This window comes from Ceratotherium simum, chromosome 13, assembly GCF_057802395.1.
Source record: "Ceratotherium simum simum isolate JZ-2026a chromosome 13, ASM5780239v1, whole genome shotgun sequence".
NCBI lineage: Eukaryota > Metazoa > Chordata > Mammalia > Perissodactyla > Rhinocerotidae > Ceratotherium > Ceratotherium simum.
Window position 1 is genome coordinate 51,221,894 of NC_141912.1, and position 15,325 is coordinate 51,237,218.

At 39.5% G+C, this 15,325-nt stretch overlaps 1 protein-coding gene across 2 annotated transcripts in view; it reads right to left on the reverse strand.

The window, feature by feature from the left end:
• Positions 1-15,325, reverse strand: part of PKHD1 (PKHD1 ciliary IPT domain containing fibrocystin/polyductin) — a 431,042-nt gene that overhangs the window by 130,579 nt on the left and 285,138 nt on the right. For both annotated transcript variants that reach the window (XM_014782549.2, XM_087438704.1), the window contains 2 exons: positions 4,134-4,288; positions 2,601-2,753 (listed from right to left, as the gene is read on the reverse strand). In XM_014782549.2, the coding sequence (XP_014638035.2) occupies positions 2,601-2,753; positions 4,134-4,288 (308 nt within the window). The remainder of the gene's footprint in view (positions 1-2,600; positions 2,754-4,133; positions 4,289-15,325) is intronic.

Sequence of the window (15,325 nt, forward strand, 5' to 3'; positions counted from 1 at the left end):
TATGCCTAAATTTCTCAAATGACTCTGATTGAGAAGACACTGGCAGATAGTGTGGCAATTGTCATAGGATGATAAAACATCAAAAGCTCTTTGTCTGGTGATATCACTTTTGACATAATTTAAAGTGTCCCTCACCCATAGCGCATAACTGAAAAGGCCATCAAAACTGCCTCCCTAGAACTTTGGCACAGAGGACACTAAATGCTAGTGTGAGTCCACACATAAATAGCTTATTTTGCAGGATGGAAGGCGGTTCTAGAATCCCAGTCAAGGCACTGCATCAGTATTATTTTAATTAATATTTTTTTTATGTCATACTTGCACAGTTATAATTCATAGTTTTAAATTATACAAGATCTTTTTACTTGCGTGCATATTAAACAATGACTGAAAACTAATCAATAGTAAATACTTAAAATGTCTTGAGCCTTTAAATAGAGCATTAAGCCATGATTTTGTTCATAACTATTTTCCTATTTTTCCTTTTGAAAATCACAATTCTGAGTACAACTTGCTGGATTCACTGGTCAGAAGGAGAATGGCAGAGGTCTCTGATTTAAAAGTAGGAATTATAAGTCCTAGCCTCCTTTTCTGCCCTATGACCCTTCAACACCCATAGCTGGCACCCTTGACCTGTACCTGCAGATTCCAGGTCATCCATATTCCTACCTCTGGAGTATGTTACAGAAAAATGCAAGGGTTCTTAATACAGTGTGGGAAACTGGATTGGATTCTGGAACAGAAAAAGGACATTAGTGGAAAAACTGGTGGAATCTTATTAGTGTCTTGAGTTCAATTAATAGTTATGCACCAATGCTAATTTTTTGGTTTTGACAAATGTACCAGACTTATGTCAGACATTAACAGTTGGGGAAACCAGGTGAAAGATACACAGGAACTCTCCCTACTATCTTTGCAACTTTTCTATAAATCTAAAACGATTACAAAATGAAAAGTTTATTTAACAATGGCTTCAGAATCAGGCTTGAATTTGAATGTTACCTCTGCCACTTTCTAGCTGGATGACTTTTCTTACTCTTTGTTTATTTTATTCATTTACATTTATGGAGCACCTAATACACAGCAGTTACCACATAGGAAAACAGGGATGAGATCCAACCTTACCCTCAAGGAGTTCACATGCTCATTATAGAGTTTTACAAACAAGCAGGCAATTTTATTACAGACTCTGTTTCCTCATCTATAAAAATGTCTCTTTCATAGAGATATTAGGATTAAATGAGATAAAATAGGCATGAAAACCAGCATAGTTCCTGGTCCACAAGAAGCATACAATATAGGTTCCTTTCCTTTCCCCAGGGGATGATTTAAGAAAATTTAAGGATCAGCAACATCAGAGGTTCAAGACCAAGTCAGTCTTGCTGCTGGTTCTGCTCTGGTTTGGAGCCCAGTGGTAACAAATGGTAATGTCCCATTCCTCTGACCACGCTCCAGCTTGGCCTGCACCTCAGTTAAAAGGGGCCCTGTCTTGCTCTCCCTCCTGATTCTTCACCTTCATATACTGCAGGACAGTCTCATTTCTACAAGACCAGAACTCAGCCTTTGTCTCAGTCTCCTAGAGCAGGATTTCTCAACCTCAACACTATTGACATTTTGGACCAGATGACCCTTTCTTGTGGGAGGCTGTCCTGTGCATTGTAGGATGTTTAGCATCTACCCACTAGAGGCCAGAAGCTTCCCCAAGTTGTGACAAGCAGAAACGTCTCCAGGCATTGCCAAATGTCCTTAGGAGGGGAGGGAGGGACAAAATCACTTCTGTTGAGAACTGATGGAGTTAGAGCTTATGGAGAGAGAGCCTGTTCTATGGACCAGAAATCCTGAACCTTTTATTTAACGTCCAAACACTGGCCTTTACCATACTGGTGAAACAGATGTGCCAACAAAAAGTGTTCCATGCTCAACATATTTAGGAAGTGATTAGATCCTTTATTCCAGGCCTTCTCAGACCCTTTATCGTATTCATTTACACAATGACTTTCTAAGATGGAGCTACAGTGATAGCCTATCCCCAATTTTTTTGACTAGGAAGCAACTTGGAAATAATATTTAAGGAACACAAGTTTAAGAAATAAGGTACAAATCAGATAATTTTGCAGCATTCCATAAGAGCTAAAGCTTGAAAGAAACGAGAGAGATTGAACTGATCCTTAAAGTAGTCTAGAATATGGAAATCATTTTTATTTAAATTTATACTATTAATTTATGGCACGAGCTGAGGCCTGCCATCAGATATAGCACACTACTGGGAAAGAGTAATAGAAATTCAGGAAAGAGATAAAATTCAAGTGGTCATTAAATCATCTATAATTTCAAAGCAGAGGAAATTGCACATCTGCTGAAGATGTTTTCTTTGAGGTAAAAATGTACATATGTGTTGATTGCTAGTATATTATTTTAAGATCACACTGATAATTAAGCACAGATTCGAACTGAAAATTCGTAGCTTCTCAGAGCACAAAGGAGCCATCTGATTTGAACATTTTGTTTTATAAGTGAAAATTCTCACAGTTGAAACTTCTGAGTGTCCCAGATGACTGGGCTCCAATTGGTAATGCTTAGTAACTTAAAATTTTATTTACCTGAAAATTCTTCTCTGCTGGATTTCCTGAAGTACCCCACAAGTAGTCTCCCCTTACATGATATATCAGGCTGGATTCGTATATTTCGGGTCAAAAGTCCAACCTCAGCAGCCAAAGGAATGTATCGGCCATCCTCCATGACATGGACACTTCCTGAGGCAACAGGAGTTGGGGAAGAAAAAACTTTAAAAATCTATTTTGGAAACCACCAGCTGGAGACCCAGCAAACCTGAGAAATGAAAACACTCCTCTCCCCTTGGAAGTCCTACCAACACTGAGGTCTGCTTTTCCTCGGGCATTCTCCGCAAATGTCAGCTGAGAAATGAAAAGCCCGTTCACTTGTCTCTCTTTGGGATCTTTGAGCAAGAATTCATTTCTCCTCAATAACTGTGGGTATTGGGACAGGCTACTGGTGCAGGGATGTCAGGGCAGACCTGTCCAATTAGTGGGGTCCCCAAGCTCCTTCCTTAAATTCATCGGCATGAGACCACCATTCGGTGGTACATTGTCCAGGACCTCGCTCACGAGAGGGAGGAATCCCAGATCAACTGAGGCAGTGACAGAACAAAACCTGCAATGTCTGAATAAAGGGATAAAGACCAGTAGCAGCGTCCTCTCCTGGTGGGTGTCAAGCTCACTGCTGCCTGAAGGAGCCACCTCAGCTGTGGGAACCGAAGCACCTCACTGGTTTGTTTCACTGCCCTCCCATTTGCATTTCACCTTGCATCTTATTGGCAAGGATTGCTGAACATTTCTCTTTTCTCAGACATTTTTTAAAAAAGAAATCATCCTTGGAACTCTGACTTAGAAATAGCTCCAGATATAGTCCTGTTGAAAATACGTATTTCCCTCTCACGTGTCAGAAACAAAAAGATATTCCCTGATTCCTCTATTTCCATGTTTTATTACTTATTAGCTCTATTTCCCAGGTAAAAATCTATTTATTAGACTGAACCAGGAAACTTATGGTTATTTATTATTTATATGCAATATATTTTAACTGTGTATAGTGTATGAAAATACTCAATACTTTTTTGTGGGGGAAAGATACTTGGCTTTTTTTTTTTTTTGGTAGTAGTAGTAATCCATACAGGAAACGAACTTCATGTCAGAAAGGACACATTCCTAAGTATGGAAAAAGTCATTATTTACAATAACTACCACATTCTAAGTGATTGCACGATTCAATGTGCCAGGAAATGAACTGGAAACAGCTCCCACGAGGTTTATTCTGGCTTAGCCATGAAAATGTCCAGTGACCTTGAACAAGATTCTTAACCATTCTGCTTGCTTCCAGACTTGCCATTATAAATAAAAAGCAAAAAATCCCCATGCATCTAAGTATACTTTTAAAATTAGGCAATAAAATTAATGAAGGAATAGAGATAAAGCCTTCTAGGATGAGTCTAGGGCAGCAGTAAGGTATTAGCCATCCCCTCTTAATGGCGATTGGATCCAAGGTCCCCAGGCAGGTTGCTGAACACTTTCTTTCAGACTCATTCACTTTCCTTAACCAACAAACCAAAGTCTTACCAATGTGCCGGTGTTTGAGCCGTTCATGGAGACTAACATGGTGGCCCTTGACTTCTTTCACGGTGAGGACCTCTGTTTCGTGAGGCTCATAAGAAGAGGAGCTGAGGACAATTTTGTCATGGGGTTGCCAATCCACTTTGTCCTCTACTATAATTCTGTAACAGCATAAAGATGGCATCAAGTACACTGGCAACGTAACACAGATCACCCACTAACTCCAGAGAGAAGAGGAAATCCACTCAACCAACAATCCCATCAGGGAGGCTGAAGAAGAAATGCCAAGTCAAGACAGAGATAAAGGCTTTTGAGAAAAGTTTAATGTTAATGGAGTCAACCTTCTGGCTTATCTGTATACAATACAGGGATAGCAAAGATATTCTGTGGCCAAGGACAAAGAAGGACAAGACAAAGGAACAAAAAAGAGTCAAAGTTCCAGAGTTTAGTATACACCATCTACACATGGTTTCCTAAATGGAAATCTTCATGCTTGATTGGGAAACAGTTTGAATAATAAAGGTATTTCAGAAGGGATCTTTTCTCAACTTTTCTAAAGATCTATAATACCATTTTCAGACAATTTATCATCATGCTTTAAGGCTCATACTTTCATGGTCAGACAGACACAGTGCAAATCCTCGAGTTGTACTTACTAGCTGTATGACCTTGAGAAGTCACATAACTTCTCTGTTTTATATCTTCATCTGAAAAGTGACAATATTTATTAACATGCCACTGTTATTGTGGGGACTAAAGGCATACATTCCTTCAGTGCTCTATGTTCCAAGCATTGTGCTTTCATCATAATATGAAATAATGAGGGGTTTGTTCATTCTTTCTTTTTTTTTTTTTTTTTTTTTTTTTTTAATTTTTGTTTATTGCAGTAACATTGGTTTATAACATTGTAAAAATTTCAGGTGTACATCATTGTACTTCTATTTCTGCATGGACTACATCATGTTCACCACCAAAATACTAATTACAACCCATCACCACACACATGTACCGAATTATCCCTTTCACCCTCCTCCCTCCCCCCTTCCCCTCTGGTAACCACCAATCCAATCTCTGTCCCTATGTGTTTGTTTATTGTTGTTATTATCTACTACTTAATGAAGGAAATCATACGGTATTTGGCCTTCTCCCTCTGACTTATTTCACTTTGCATTATACCCTCAATGTCCATCCATGTTGTCACAAATGGCTGGATTTCGTCGTTTCTTATGGCTGAGTAGTATTCCATTGTGTATATATACCACAGCTTCTTTATCCATTCGTCCCTTGATGGGCACTTAGGCTGCTTCCAAGTCTTGGCTATCGTGAATAAGGCTGCAATGAACACAGGGGTGCATGTACCTTTGCAAATTGGTGTTTTCAAGTTCTTTGGATAAATACCCAACAGTGGAATAGCTGGATCATATGGTAGTTCTATCGTTGATTTTTGAGGAATCTCCATACTGTTTTCCATAGTGGCTGCACCAGTTTGCACTCCCACCAGCAGTGTATGAGAGTTCCCTTCTCTCCACATCCTCTCCAACACATGTTGTTTCCTGTCTTGTTAATTATAGCCATTCTGACGGGCGTGAGGTGATATCTCATTGTAGTTTTGATTTGCATTTCCCTGATAGTTAGTGATTTTGAACATCTTTTCATGTGTCTGTTGGCCATCTGTATATCTTCTTTGGAGAAATGTCTGTTCAGGTCTTTTGCCCATTTTTTAATTGGGTTGGTAGTTTTTTTGTTGTTGAGATGCATGAGTTCTTTATATATTTTGGAGATTAAGCCCTTATCAGATGTATGGTTTGCAAATATCTTCTCCCAATTGTTAGGTTGTCTTTTCGTTTTCTTGATGGTTTCCTTTGCTGTGCAGAAGCTTTTTAGTTTGATGTAGTCCCATTTGTTTATTTTTTCTATTGTTTCTCTTGCCCGGTCAGATGTGGTGTTTAAAAAGATGTTGCTAAGACTGATGTGGAAGAGCGTACTGCCTATGTTTTCTTCTAGAAGTTTCACAGTTTCAGGTCTTACATTCAAGTCTTTAATCCATTTGGAGTTAATTTTTGTGTATGGTGTAAGGTAAGGGTCTACTTTCATTTTTTTGCATATGGCTATCCAGTTTTCCCAACACCATTTGTTGAAGAGACTTTCTTTTCCCCATTGTATGTTCTTGGCTCCTTTGTCAAAGATTAGCTGTCCATAGATGTGTGGGTTTATTTCTGGGCTTTCGATTCTATTCCATTGATCTGTGGGTCTGTTTTTGTGCCAGTACCATGCTGTTTTGGTTACTATAGCTTTGTAGTATATTTTGAAATCAGGGAGTGTGATACCTCCAGCTTTGTTCTTTTTTCTCAGGAGTCCTTGAGCTATTCGGCGGCTTTTGTTGTTCCATATAAATTTTAGGATTCTTTGTTCTATTTCTGTGAAAAATGTTGTTGGAACTTTGATAGGGATTGCATTGAATCTATAGATGGCTTTAGGAAGTATGGACATCTTAACTATGTTAATTCTTCCAATCCAAGAGCACGGAATATCTTTCCATTTCTTTGTGTCTTCTTCAATTTCTTTCAGCAATGTTTTATAGTTTTCGGTGTACAGATCTTTCACCTCTTTGGTTAAGTTTATTCCTAGGTATTTTATTCTTTTTGTTGCAATTGTAAATGGGATGGTATTCTTAATTTCTCTTTCTGCTACTTCGTTGTTAGTGTACAGAAATGCAACTGATTTTTGTATGTTGATTTTGTATCCTGCAACTTTACCATACTCGGTTATTACTTCTAAAAGTTTTCTGGTGGATTCTTTAGGGTTTTCTATATATAAAATCATGTCATCTGCAAATAGTGACAGTTTCACTTCTTCCTTTCCAATTTGGATCCCTTTTATTTCTTTCTCTTGCCTGATTGCTCTGGCTAGGACTTCCAATACTATGTTAAATAGGAGTGGTGAGAGTGGGCATCCTTGTCTGGTTCCTGTTCTTAGAGGGATAGCTTTCAGTTTTTCACCATTGAGGATGATATTAGCTGTGGGTTTCTCATATATGGTCTTTATTATGTTGAGGTACTTTCCTTCTATACCCATTTTATTCAGAGTTTTTATCATAAATGGATGCTGGATCTTGTCAAATGCTTTCTCTGCATCTATTGAGATGATCATGTGATTTTTATTCTTCATTTTATTAATGTGGTGTATTACGTTGATTGATTTGCGAATGTTAAACCATCCCTGCATACCTGGAATAAATCCCACTTGATCATGGTGTATAATCTTTTTACGGTATTGTTGTATGCGATTTGCTAGTATTTTGTTGAGGATTTTCGCATCGATGTTCATCAGTGATATTGGCCTGTAGTTTTCTTTTTTTGTGTTGTCCTTGTCTGGTTTTGGTATCAGGGTAATGTCAGCTTCGTAGAATGAGTTAGGGAGCTTTCCCCCCCTCCTCAATTTTTGGAAGAGTTTGAGAAGGATAGGTATTAAGTCTTCTTTGAATGTTTGGTAGAATTCACCAGGGAAGCCGTCTGGTCCTGGACTTTTATTTTTGGGGAGGTTTTTGATTACTGTTTCGATCTCCTTACTGGTGATTGGTCTATTCAAATTCTCTACTTCTTCTTGATCCAGTTTTGGAAGGTTGTATGATTCTAAGAATTTATCCATTTCTTCCAGATTGTCGAATTGGTTGGCATATAGTTTTTCATAGTATTCTCTTATAATCTTTTGTATTTCTGAGGTGTCTGTTGTAACCTCTCCTCTTTCATTTCTGATTTTACTTATTTGTGCCTTCTCTCTTTTTTTCTTGCTGAGTCTAGCTAAAGGTTTGTCTATTTTGTTGATCTTTTCAAAGAACCAGCTCTTGGTTTTATTAATTTTTTCTATTGTTTTTTTGGCCTCTATTTCATTTATTTCTGCTCTGATTTTTATTATTTCCCTTCTTCTACTGATTTTGGGCTTTGTTTGTTCTTCTTTTTCCAGTTCCTTTAGGTGCATTGTTAGATTGTTTATTTGAGATTTTTCTTGTTTGTTGAGATAGGCCTGTATTGCTATAAACTTCCCTCTTAGAACCGCTTTTGCTGTATCCCATAAATTCTGCTATGTCGTATTTTCATTTTCATTTGTCTCCAGGTATTTTTTGATTTCTTCTTTGATTTCTTCGTTAACCCAATCGTTGTTCAGTAGCATTTTGTTTAATCTCCATGTATTTGTGGCTTTTCTGATTTTCTTCCTATAGTTGATTTCTAGTTTCATACCGTTGTGGTCAGAAAAGATGCTTGGTATTATTTCAATCTTCTTAAATTTATGGAGACTTGTTTTGTGGCCTAATATGTGATCAATCCTGGAGAATGTTCCATGTGCATTTGAAAAGAACGTGTATTCTTCGGTTTTTGGATGGAATGCTCTGTATATATCTGCTAGGTCCATCTGTTCTAGTGTGTCGTTTAAGGCCAATGTTTCCTTATTGATCTTCTGTTTGGATGATCTATCCGTTGGTGTAAGTGGAGTGTTAAAGTCCCCTACTATTATTGTGTTACTGTCTATTTCTGTTTTTATGTCTGTTAATAATTGCTTTATATATTTAGGTGCACCTACATTGGGTGCGTAGATATTTACAAGTGTTATATCCTCTTGTTGGATTGTTCCCTTGATCATTATGTAATGCCCTTCTTTGTCTCGTTTTACAGTTTTTGTTTTAAAGTCTATTTTGTCTGATATGAGTACTGCTACCCCAGCTTTCTTTTCATTGCCATTTGCGTGGAGTATCTTTTTCCATCCCTTCACTTTCAGTTTGTGAGTGTCTTTAGGTCTGAAGTGTGTCTCTTGTATGCAGCATATATATGGGTCTTGTTTTTATCCAGTCAGCCACCCTATCCCTTTTAATTGGAGCTTTTAGTCCATTGACGTTTAAAGTAGCTATTGAAGTATGTACTTACTGCCATTTTTTAACTTTTTTTTTTCCCTCAGTGTTTTAGTAGTCCTTCTCTATTCCTTACTTCTTCTATACAGAATTGATGGTCACTTTAGTTTGACCTCTGTCTGAAAGCTGTACTCTTTAACTACCCTCCTCCCTCCTTTTATGTTTTTGATATCATATCCAACTTCTTTTTTGTGCATTTGTATCCATTACGTTCTAATCGTGGAAATAGATAATTTTTCCTATTTGTGGTCTTCTCTTTTCCCCTTAAATCAGTCCCTTTAACATTTCTTGTAACACTGGTTTCTTGGTGACAAACTCCTTTAATTTTTGCTTATCTGGGAAAATTTTGATCTCTCCTTCCATTTTGAACGATAATCTTGCTGGGTAGAGTATTCTGGGCTGTAAGTTTTCCTTTTAGCACTTTAAATATATCGTGCCATTCTCTTCTAGCCTGTAAGGTTTCTGCTGAGAAGTCAGCTGATAGCCTTATGGGGTTTCCTTTGTATGTAACTTGACATTCTCTTGCGGCTTTTAGGATTCTCTCTTTATCTTTAATTCTGGACATTTTGATTATGATGTGTCTTGGTGTGGGCCTCTTTGGGTTTATCTTGTTTGGGGCTCTCTGTGCCTCCTGTACCTGGATGTCTGTTTCCTTCCTTAGGTTAGGGAAGTTTTCATCTATTATTTCTTGAAATAGATTCTCTGCCCCCTTGTCTCGCTCTTCTCCTTCCGGGACACCTATAACACGGATGTTAGTGCGCTTGACGTTGTCCCAGAGGTCCCTTAGACTGTCCTCACTCTTTTTAATTCTTTTCTCTTTTACCTGTTCACCTTGGGTAATTTCTTCTAGTCTTTCTTCTAGCTCACAGATCCGTTCTTCTGTATCCTCTACTCTGCTTTTGAGTCCCTCTAATGAATTTTTCATTTCCAGTATTGTATTCTTCATTTCTGATTGGTTCTTTTTTATATCTTCCATTTCTTTGTTGACATTCTCACTGAGTTCATCTATTCTTCTCCCCAGATCAGTGAGCATCCTTAACACTCTTAGTTTGAACTCTCTGTCGGGTAGGTTGCTCATTTCTGTTTCACTTAGTTCCTTTTCTGGGGTTTTGTCCTGTTCCCTTACTTGGAATGTATTCTTTTGCCTCCTCATTTTGCCTCTTTCCCTGTGCTTGTGTCTATGTATTAGGTAGGTCAGCTACGTCTCCTGCTCTTGGATAGGTGACCTTATGTAAGTGATGGCTTTGGAGGCTTCCAGTGTGCTTCCCTCAGTTCTCAGTGTTCCAGGGGTGGCCCCTATGTGGGCTACGTGTGTCCTTCTATTGTGGCCTGTTAGCTCTCCCTATAGGCGCCCAGGGAGGCTGAGTTATGCTCCTGGCCAGCTGTTGTAATGCTCAGCTGTTTGTAGTTGTTGTGGGCCCTTCAGTCTCTTTATCAGGTGTGGGGAGCCCCAGCACAGTTGGCTGCAAGTTCTAATACCACATCTGTGTTGCAGTATTTCTTTTAAGTGAGTAGGCCCCCAGTGTGGCAGGTTGTTAGGCTCAGGGCCTTAGAATTGCTGTAAACCTCTAGCCTATTAGGTCTCTTGTCAGCTCTCTGAGGATTGCAGCTGGGTGGGGCTGCCCTTAGGCACAGGAGCACCCAATTGTTTCAGGCTTTGGAAGGTGGGGCAAACCTCCTATGTGGCTCTTTGAGAAGCACAAGTCTTCTGCAGCTGACAAGCCCTGTTGCCCACAGGTCCACACACACAGTCAACACAGTCCTGCCTCGTGTGAGCGCCCCGACCTCCCCAAGCGGACCCAGTCTCTCCACGGCGGGAGCCCCACACACTCCGCCACCACCCCACACTCTCCACCCGCTCCTTGTGCACACCCTGCCCAGCTCAAGTCAGCTCAGTTGCCAGGCTGCAGAGAATCCAGTCACCAATCTATGCAGGCCCACTAGTTGCCTGAGGGCTTGTTGTTGGGTGGGGCCAGTCTCTAGGGTGGGCTGCCTGCCCTGGCTGAGCTGGATTAAATCGGTGCTCTAGCGGGTGGAGCAGACCCTGGGCTAGCAGGTCTCAGGGAGAACTCCAATGGCGTCTGTGTCAGCACGCTCACACCAGGCCACAACAATGGCCGCCGCCAATGTCCCAGTCCCTGGAGAGGTCTCACCCCTCACCAAGATGCACTCAGGGCCTGTTAGGTGAGTCTCTTGTCACCGAAGCACTGTGCACCTTTCTTTCCGGTGATTTTAGGATGCTTTCTGGAACAGGTGAGTTTGTGCGTGGGCCCTTTAAGAGCCAGTTTTAGTTTCTTTGTGAACCAGCTTTTCCGGGGGTGCTCCCCAATGCTTTAGTAGCAGGCACAGTCAGATATTATGCCGCTGGTCTCGATTGTGCTGGGTCCACAAAATGCCCACAGCGGGGGCGCTCCCCGGCTCAGGGCCCCGCGCCTCCAGGGAGGCTGCGTACCTGTGCGCTGTTCCCGGGCGGCCGTGAAGCTGGCGGCTTGTGCAGGCGGCGTTTTTCCTCTCCGGAAGGGAGTCTCTGCCTCTCCTACCTCAGTTAGGATTGTCCGTTGTTGCAGGAGTTCCTCTTATCCAGTTTTCAGTTCTGTCTCAGGGGTAATTTTTCCACGAGTAGTTGTAAATTGGCTGTGTCCACGGGAGGAGGTGAGTTCCGAGTCTGCCTACGCCGCCATCTTGACTCTTCCTCCTGTTCATTCTTTCTTTAACTCACATTGAAAATAATTTTTGTTCAGTCTTTCACTGCCGCCTAGCTTCTCCTCATGAATATATCTGCTTTATTCTCCATTCACAGTCATTACCAACATCAATGGCATAAGTTTATTTTAATTACCTGCCTCTTTTGCTAATGTCCAAATTTTAACAAGCTTTGACAATAGACTCTTCTCTCCCAGTAAATGTTGACAGAGCAACTGGCATGCACCAGACACTATAGTAGGTGCTAGAGACATAATGGTGAATAAAACACATGTCATTTGCATTAAAACAATGACAGCTTAGATTTTTGACTAGTAGACGTCCTTAAAGAGTCTACTGTGTGGGTGGGGAATTCACAGATGTTTACTATAGAATATTAACACCAAAAAAAAGAAACAAACAAATTAAAGGGCCAATGGTATGGATCTGTTATGAACCAAAGATTGCGATGAATTCAAATCTGTGCACCAGAGGTTAGAGAGAGAGAGAAAGAGAGAGATATTCAGAGAGAGAGAAAAAGACTATTGTCAATTGATGCAATTTTAATGAAAGAGTTGAGTCTTACCTTTGTTCTTGATTTGCTATGACATCCTAGAAAACTCACAGGTACAGAATATTAAAGCAACTACCCATTTCTGTTCCACTATAAATTTGACATAATAGATAATATTGCCTCGTAACTGAATTTGTACTTGTCTCTTCTGTGGCTATTCAACTTTTGATATTGTTAGTTAATATTTAATCAAAACATGACTACCTAGCTATGTAAACCCCATAGTGCCTACCAATGTTCTAGGCAAAGAAAAAAAAGAATTATTGAAATTAATAGTTCAAACTTTATATTAAAAACATAAATGAGGGCCTGGCCCTGTGGCCGAGTGGTTAGAGTTCCACGTGCTCCTCTTCAGCGGCCTGGGTTTGTGGGTTCAGATCCTGGGCACAGACCTACCCACCTCACCAGCCATGCTGTGGCAATATCCCACATACAAAATAAAGGAAGATTGGCACAGATGTTAGCTCAGGGCTGATCTTGCTCAAGCAAAAAAAAAAAAAAAAAAAAGAGGTGGATTGGCAGCAGATGTTAGCTCAGGGTGAGTCTTCCTCAGCAAAAAAAAACTTAAGCTGCCCTTTTCCATTAAGGCTTCCAAAACCTTACATGTTCATCACCACTTATTTCTCCTCTATACTCCTGAAGCCTTGGGATTCTATACCTCATAAGGACCGTACACAGATAGCAAGGGAACACGGCATCTTCCACTTCTATGTCCACATAGCAACAGTAGTAACTTCAGAAAAAATCATGGTCCCAGGATCAATAACCTAGATGGTTCTGCTAGTCAAGTATCAGTTTTCCTTAAATTCCAAAATCCACACTTCCCACTCACAGTCTTCCACCATTACAATTACCCTTCAACCATTTCAAGAAATCCTAACTTAAGGACTGCTTGAATCCCAGCTGTATTCCCTGTGTCTGATTAATACTAATAAGAGTCCTATGGCTACAGGGGTGAGGAGAGACCCTTGTTGTTCCGAGCAAAACACACCTAAAACAATAAATAAACAAAAAAATTAGAAGAGCTGCTTGCAACATAACTGGACCTAAATGGAAACCATATGAGAAGAGACAGGAAACTATGAATAATCACTGCAGAAGTCTCATGAAAGATAACTTTTAAAACAACATAAACAAAATATCAGCACAGTTTCCTTTGTTTTGGCATGAACATTTTATCTAGTTTAGAGAAAATATAATACTTTTGGTCAAAAGAATATAATTGCAAAGAACAAAAAAAATGCTTTCAAATTTGATTTAAAAAGTTTTTACAACCATGTATAAGACATTTATATATAAACACCTACGACTTAAATGCATTTGTTAACTAAACGTTGGGGAGGTCTTAATGATAATAACTGCATTTGACCACAGGTTCAGAGTGTCCAGATTCCAAAATGTTTTCCCCACAGGAATAAGATGGCCATAGATTTCTGAAGTCTACTAACATGGAAGCTATTTTTTGAAATTTCAGTTTAAATTTATTTTTTTGTTAGCGCCATTGAAATGTTCTGAGGACCCTCAGACTGCATTGGGCTATGCGAGGTATTGATGAAACTGAATCCTACAATGATGTTGGTAGTGATGACAACAAGAATAGCTGTCATAGAAGTCAATTATTTGTCTACCTTGCCTCCTTTCTCCTTTGTGCCAGGAAATCCACCACGTTTCTTCTGAGAACGGCTCTCCTCAGCCACCATACTAAGTAAGTGACCCCAGCAAGAGCTGTAGACCATAAGCCCACAAACCCTCTACCAAAGTGTGGGCAAGGGATCCAATCTGCCTTTGTTTGTCAAAATCCTTCCCCCAGACTTGATTGTTTTTCAGCTTTATTGTTTTGTCAGTGTTTTGTCAAATTGGTCAGCTTGAATCGACAAATAAAATTGTAAGATGTTTAAGGTGTACACTGTGATGATTTGATAGACATATACATTGGGAAAGGATTCCTCCCATCAAGTTAATTAACACATCCATCACCTCACATATTTGCTCTTTTTGTTTTTAGTGTTATCATCTGACATTATCGTCACCTGGACTTTTGAATTGAAACTAAGGGGAGAGAGTAATTTCCTCTCTGGTGGTAAAACTGGGAAAAGTCCAACAGCGCTGGGGTCGCTTGCACCCTACAAAGTGGGAAAACCCTCTTCAGTAGAAACAAATGAGGTTGAGATAGAGAAATAGGGGAGGTGGGGGAGGGCCTGGCACAATCTCTCTAATGGATTAAGAAAGGTTACTTTTACTTTCAACTAAAAAAATCCTGATTATCACAATAACTACCGTGTCTTGGGGCTTACTTTGTGCCAGAAACTGGCACTTTACATACATTAACTCACTGAATCCTTATAATTACTCTATTAGCTAGGCATTATTATTCTCACATTATATAAAAAGAAACTGGGGCTCGGAGGGGATAATTTACCCAAAACTATACATTCAGTTAATTGTACAATTAGAACTATTTTACTCCACCTGCCCTCAAATTTAAAGCTCTTTTTCATCATAGAATACTATTTCCATCTTGCCTTCCCAACTCATATGCCATTTTCCAGTATGGAGACAACAGCCAATCTGAGATTAGGACCTGCTAGTTCAGTGGACCAGAAGGAATAATCTTCTTTTAGAGGCTACATATGTGATCCAGATTCCTGCCAATAAATGAATAAGGCCACTGACTCTATATTCTAATACTTGAACTAAATTTTTATAGTATAATAATGAGATTTGAGCAATAAGCAAAATAAATTATAGTCATTTTTGAAATTAAAGATTCTCCTTTATTAGACAATATGCCATTGAGCCAAGAGGCTCCATAAGCTCTGATTTCTAGAAAAGACATATTAATTCAACGTAGAAAGCATTTATTAGAAGTCTTCTCTATGTTCTGCTGTGTACTAGATGCTAAGTAATATACCAAATCAATGAAAAACGATATTTTCCCCCTCCTGTAGAAGCCACTTGGAAGAACAGGACACATACTTTAAGCAGCTTAGTACCAGTCACTAGGAAGCATATTGATATTAAAATTACAAATTAGAAAAT